The sequence below is a fragment of the Saccostrea cucullata genome, unplaced genomic scaffold (genome assembly GCF_032062105.1).
Source record: "Saccostrea cucullata isolate Sc308-1 unplaced genomic scaffold, CSIRO_AGI_Scuc_v1 ctg18554, whole genome shotgun sequence".
Classification (NCBI taxonomy): domain Eukaryota; kingdom Metazoa; phylum Mollusca; class Bivalvia; order Ostreida; family Ostreidae; genus Saccostrea; species Saccostrea cuccullata.
The window spans coordinates 1-6,760 of NW_026924434.1; the positions used below are offsets into that span (position 1 = coordinate 1).

General features: G+C 30.4%; 1 protein-coding gene and 1 pseudogene across 1 annotated transcript; one reads left to right on the forward strand and one right to left on the reverse strand.

Moving 5' to 3' along the window:
- Positions 1–2,497: 2,497 nt before the first annotated feature.
- On the reverse strand, positions 2,498–3,425 carry LOC134266420 (GTP-binding protein Di-Ras2-like). Its single transcript, XM_062748665.1, has 3 exons — positions 3,284–3,425; positions 2,960–3,133; positions 2,498–2,832 (listed from the first exon to the last, which is right to left on the reverse strand). The coding sequence occupies exons 1-3, from the start codon at positions 3,423–3,425 to the stop codon at positions 2,498–2,500; spliced, it is 651 nt and encodes a 216-aa protein (XP_062604649.1).
- A 618-nt stretch (positions 3,426–4,043) lies between these two features.
- LOC134266421 (uncharacterized) lies at positions 4,044–5,920 on the forward strand (annotated as a pseudogene).
- The last annotated feature ends 840 nt before the right edge of the window (positions 5,921–6,760 follow it).

Sequence of the window (6,760 nt, forward strand, 5' to 3'; positions counted from 1 at the left end):
TCGAAGAAGGGAGGACAAATTGCTTTTGCTTCTTTCTGTTGGTCAACCAGTTTATCCGTTTACGTTCATTTTCCTTGCAGAGGTTTCACATATTGACATAAAATTGGATATACAGCTGTATCATGTTTTGGTTACGATCAAGCCAATTTTGCCAGAGTTATGTCGCTTGGATTAAAAAAAATCCCATTATTAGCAGTTTCCATTTATTTTCCTTTTTTAAACAAAGGTTTACATAGTGTAATTTGGTATACAGCTTTATCTTAAGAATATCTACACTGTAAAAATTGCGTTTAGGATTTAAACACTTCCATGACGTGTTTAGATCTAAACATGTATAGAAATATGTTTAACAACTAAACACTTATGTCTAAACATGTTTTATAACTAAACGTGTTTAGAAATTAAACACGTTCTGCTGTAAAATGCAGAGTTATCTTCCCGGAAATTACACAAATATTCGTATATTTGAACGTTAATTTGAGCGGCCATCGAAACAAAGCAAATCACAAAAAAGCTTATGTGACGTATCAAGGAGAGTTACTGACAACCTAAAGGATAATCATGAAGAAATATTGAAAATCCTTTGAAAGGCATCTTTTTACTGCAGTATATTAAAGGTATGTTTCCTTTTTCTAAAGATTTACATTTTTAAACCACGATGAGCAATGTAAACAGTGACTTGGGGGTCGTTTATAGACTTGTAGGAGAGGAGTTTACATTGAATTTCATTAAAAATAACCATTTTGATATCAGAATAGTTTTAATACAACTTGAAAAATTGATGTCAACTTCAGTTGGCAGCGTACGGTACTTTCACTTAAATCTGACTTTCTTTCCTACAGGTTATGTGAGTAGTCCACATCGAACTCAAAGCATGTTTCAAGTACCCGGCGTCATCTTCCAAGTGCGAATTGTTATTCCATGGTCAACACTAAGAAACATTTTCTTATGAAGTGTACTGGGTTACCCTTAATTCGGCAATGTTCGACAGTTTTGAATACGTGTACCTTAAATTATCCTTGTGCATTTGAAATGGATTACTTTTCGGGAGTTACTGGTGGGATATTGTATCATGTGGTGCTATGTAGTGCTTTAGGACAGTTGAAAATTAATCAAGTTTGATATTTGGTGACTGACATATGGAAAACTCTGCAACTGATTGAAACTGTGTAATTAATCATAAATATATATATATATATATATATATATATATATATATATATATATATATATATATATATATATATATATATAAAAAACAAACATTTTGTAATTTTAATTTAAATATCTTTAATAAAGCATTTAAAAAAATTCAGGGAATTTTTTATCTAAAGTTGCCAGCTTATTTTTTGAAATAAAAAACTGTGTATAATTTTGAAGATGCATAGTTTGTTGCCCAGTCTGCGTTATAAATATAATACATCTCATGCTGATTTAACCATAGACCTAAAACGTCGTTTTAGGTCTATGATTTAACGTATAGATATCATATTAAATTTGTGTAAATTAAGTACATCACACAATTGTAAAGTATCTGCATATCTAAATGTTAAGGGGCCTTATGATAAATAATTTATATCGATTAATATTTTGAAAATTTTGACAATAATATCACATGTATGTGTATTAAGTATGCTGTCTGTGCCAAAATTTACAAGTGTTTTTCTGCATGTACACTTGTTTTAATGTGTTAAATCTAGATGTGTTTATTTTCTAAGCACATGATTAAGAAATGTGTTTAAAATTCATACACTTTTCTAAACACTTTTTTGTCACCTTCTTTTTTATATGTTTAATTCCTAAACACGTAAAATTCTAAACATGTATGAGAAAGTGTTTAGAATCTAAACACGTATGTGCTTCGATTCTAAACACTTTCTCAAACGTGTTTAGAAATTGAACATGTTTAGGAATTAAACATATAAAAAAGAATGGGACAAAAAGTGTTTAGAAAAGTGTTTGGATTCTAAACACATTTCTTACAGTGTAGGTCAAGATCTGTACTGATTACGATCGAGCCTTTCTTGTCGGAGTTATTCCCTTGGACTTAGGCATAAGTATTTTACAAACATGTTTAAAAGGCTTCACCTTTTCTGGGAGGAAAATGTTTAAAAGAAATGGGGATAATCGAATTGTGTTTTGTGACGTCGTTAATTCAATAGTACATGCCTGCCATTGTCCGTCATTTCGTTCACAAAGCCTTAAATCAAACTTAATTTATACTCCCCCCCCCCCAAAAAAAGATGGAATTGCTCTTCGCTTAAGAAGTCTATTGTAATTCTCTAGATCTATTGATAGATACACCAGAAATTATTATCTAAAATTCAAAAATAAAGATTATTCGCCATTTTATTCTCTGCATGATAAGATTACATTAATTCAATGTTTAGATAAAACAGATGCAATCCTTAATTAATGGTATTAATGAAATTAATTTATGCAATGTTGATTGATATCATATACATCTATAATTTCAATAAATAAAAAGTACTTCATCTTAATGCTTCCATTCCCCTTTGGTTTGAAGCGAATACACCAGATTTTGTATAGATGTTTTTCTTGAATTAGTACGTATTACTTTTGTATTCCTATTCTTGCTTTTTGTCTTTTTCGTGTTTTCCTTATCGAGGAACAAGTCTTCTGATTTTATATAGTTTCTTAAAATGATTTGAAAAAGACATCTTATATTACAATTCAGTTTTGCACTTGTTTCAGTGAACCAGTAATTTTTATCAGTTGAGGATTTTTGGAAGACTTCCTCTGTAGTTACTTGTCTTGAAGTGCTCAAGTCTATTTTATTTCCCACTAACACTATTCGGTTGAAATCCTTTCCTGGAAAAAAAAAATATTGAACCTTATTAATTTTTTTTTACATTTAAAATCTTCAATAAATACAGGATAAATTCTGCAAAAGATCAGAATGAAAATAGCTTTACAATATCGGTAAGAATTTATTTACCTTTAATTTCTCTAATTTTTTGGCACAATTTAAACGCATGATGAAGAGTCTGGTGATCATCTATAGCATACATAACGACAAAATAATCTCCATTTCTGATGTTTAAATCTGTCATGCCTGGAAACTCGTCGCTGCCAGCTGTATCAATAATCTGTATTTGTTGACAGATGCCATCTGCAAAAGAAAGAACAGTTTTGTACAGTAATGAACAAAATCAACTTGCAAAAAAAAAAAAAAAAAAAAAAAAAAAAAAAAAGCGAAAGATTTTTTTTTTAAGTGAGTGAAGTTGAATGAGCTGTCAAAAAAGGAAAGAGTATAACTTACTGGGAAGGCAAACAGTCTCGTTGTAACATTCACCAAGAGTTGCTTCGGTCACCTCTTGAAATGACCCGTAGAGAAACTGTTTAATAGTGCTCGTTTTGCCAACCTTCTCCGATCCAAGAAATACAATTCGGAGCTGCTTCATGTTTTTTAATTCAGAAGAAAGAAAAGAAGAATGCAACAGAAATTTTTCTTTTGATCAAACCTGAACATGCATGCCTTTATATACTATTTGCAACGAACACGTAAAAGTCAATCAAAGTTAACTTTTCTTACACGTCGTATGTAAATATCTTGTTAGCGAATTAGAGAAAAGTAGAAAATAGATATTCCATGCTCTTTCATAATAGAGTATGAAAATAAATCATCATTTAAAACAAGACATGTACGTGCATGTTATCATATATCAAAATATCTCTTTCATTTGATAAATATTTAAACTGTAAATTTTTTGTTAAGTATATTCCCCATCTGAACTTGCTTTCTCGAACATCTTTTTTAAAGCCTCTTAACTGCCACTGTATAAGACCAAGGTTGTTTAAATGTAAAGGAGGCAAACCGAAAAACATGAAAATCGCTTTTTTCAAACTACCGAGATAAGGGCCTGTTCCTGCCTGTAAATAGACGTTTTGAAGTATTATTTACAAAACATCTTAAAAATTTAAGTGAGCGTCTCAGAGAAAACCATGCAAAATGGCAAAAATGGTCCACAAGCTTACATCTCAAATATTTTAAAACTGGTATAAAACTGGAAGAGTATCCCATGAAAGTCCAAAATTTGAATTCAATTGCCTCTCAATGTTGTTCTATTTTTAGCTTTGACCTATTTTACATAATGGCCCAAATATCCCTTGAAAATTGTGAAAAAAAATACTAAAAACGATATATTTTGAGTACCAAAATATGAAAATAAGAGAACAATTCATACAAACTTTGTATTTATATATTAGTTATCTATGTCTTATTCTTTCAATAAAACAAGGTTGCTTTGACAGTACTGCTTTTATTAAGGTTAGGCAGAATTTAGAATACTGGCATGTCTACACCTTTGCTAGATGCCTCAGAAAATGCCAAATTTGAATTAGGTATAAATGTACCCGTAAACGCTTGTATTTTCTCCTTTTTACTAGATTATAAAACTAGAAGACCTAAATCAAATCTGAAAAAAAATCCATCTTTGGACTCTCAAGGTTTACTGCACAATTGATTAACATTGACCCATACATTTATGGAATAAGCATATTCTAGGTCATTCTTGAATTTATCTATATTTTAGACATTTAGACCCTAAACGTTTTTAAAATTTTGAATTAATTAAAAAAAATATTTTCTGGCCATAAATACTTGTTAAATCAATATATTCCTTGTTTAAATTGGGTAGATAAGTTTTGTATCTATGAAATAAATTATAAGATTTACCTCCCCTTAAATGCAATCTCCAGGCAGAGGAGGTAGAAAAGAGTACGGAAGTCAAATGGAGGTCAAAAACAGTGATCATGATGAGTTTGGTTAAACTTTTAAGATCTATGTGGTCAGATCTTTTTAACCAGAATGACTTCCATTATTTTTATTGTTGATTTGATTTATTTATAATTGGAAATGGAGGTTCATTTGCAAGCACCACCTGTGTGTGACTTTCATGATGGTGAATCTGATTGTGATATTGCCGAAACGTTTCATATTTATATGAATGTGACAGAGATATTTTGAACCATCTATATTCTCTGCAAAGTGCAGAAATTATACACAAGCATGTTTATGATGCCCACAAATGCCCTGAGTATATGTTAATATTATATCGAAGTGGGTATTTCATGGTTGATAAAACCGTTCTATCGATGAAAATATGCATAAAGCACCGTGAAGAGTTGGGGGCAAGATGGAAATGACCCAGGCGAACCTGTTCTTATCCTAGTCACCAGGGAAAGATAAAACCAGACAGAGGTGCCAGTCCAACGTTGTGCAAAGAACTCTGGTTAAAGACAAGACAAATATTACCAGTAGGGTCAGGTTGGTTATAATTATTGTGAACCTAGTTATCAGTTTTTCAATAAATGATTATTTTAAAAGTGCATTGAATTATGTAATGAAAGAGTGGAATAAATCTACAGTAAATAATTATAAATTCAAGAAAAATAAAGAGCTTATACATGAAGTAATTTGAGAAAATGACAAGTGATTTACAAACAGATCACTGCATGCAAGTAAAAAGACTTATATGGTCTGTTAGGAATTTATTTGAAAATTACATAAACCATTATATTTTTTTTTTAATGAAAAAAGGAGATTGTCATTTAGGCCCATTATTGGAAACTGCATTAAATGTTGTAATCTAAATTAAGGCACTCATTGAAAGCTATATAATAAAATATTATCCATTAAAACAGTGTACAACAGGTGATCACTATTTATAATACATATGTTAAGCTTAAGAAATTTAATGGAATTGAATTTAAAAATAGTGATGTGTATATGCCTTAAATTAAGTTCTGTTTAAAAGAGTGTAATTGTACTTTGACATAATGTGCATTATTTACTTGTCTTGTAGCAATATGCAAGAGGTGCTTAATGGAACATATTAAGAAGAATGTATCTCCATCTTACAATTTAGAGTTTGTGGAAGAACTTGGTAATTACTAGTATTATATTTGTTAACTATACATTAGCTAGCTAATGCATATTGCACAGAGATACATGTAACCAATTTTCAGATTCTAAATGCATGGCCATAGGGGGGGGTGTTATTACTAGGAAATAATTTTCCCGGCCATGTATAGAATACTGTAGAAAAATTAGCTACTATATATATACATGTGGCCCCTCACAACTGATGACCTTTTTTTGAGCTTGTTCAAGAAATTTTTGTTAGTTGATAGTGCCCCCAACTCAAACTGATTGGCCTTGCTCCCCTTTCCCCCCAACTGAAATTGCTTTCTATGAGCCTGAAATTTTAGAAAAAAATTGAGAATGACAAAGGATTCTTTGCTTAATGATTTTATACATATAAGACAAAATCCTTTGTTAAGTAGAAAGCACTTGGACATTTTTTATAAAACTCATGAAATTCTGAAACTTCAGTGCTGCATGTATATGATATGCAATATAGCATGTATATGGTATGCAATATACCTTGCTAGTTTAGTACATTATTGCACAATGGCATGCAACTTGTGCCATTCCTGACAAATTGAATTTTTTTTAATTTAAAAAAAGTACATATTTAGAAGATCACATTGTTTTACTTTCAGAGTGGTGTGAACAAATTTGTACAACAATTAGAGGCAAATGCACACAGTCAAAAATTCAAGGAAAAATAATTTTCATTGTTTTATGTTGATAATATATGTGATTATTCACTATTGTGTTATCATCATTCTTGCCATTCTTTCTGGAAATTACTTTGTAAGTAGACTACATGACTTTATTTTGGACATCTAATTGTATTCCAATGAAAATTTACTATAAAGTTTTCAAGATCTA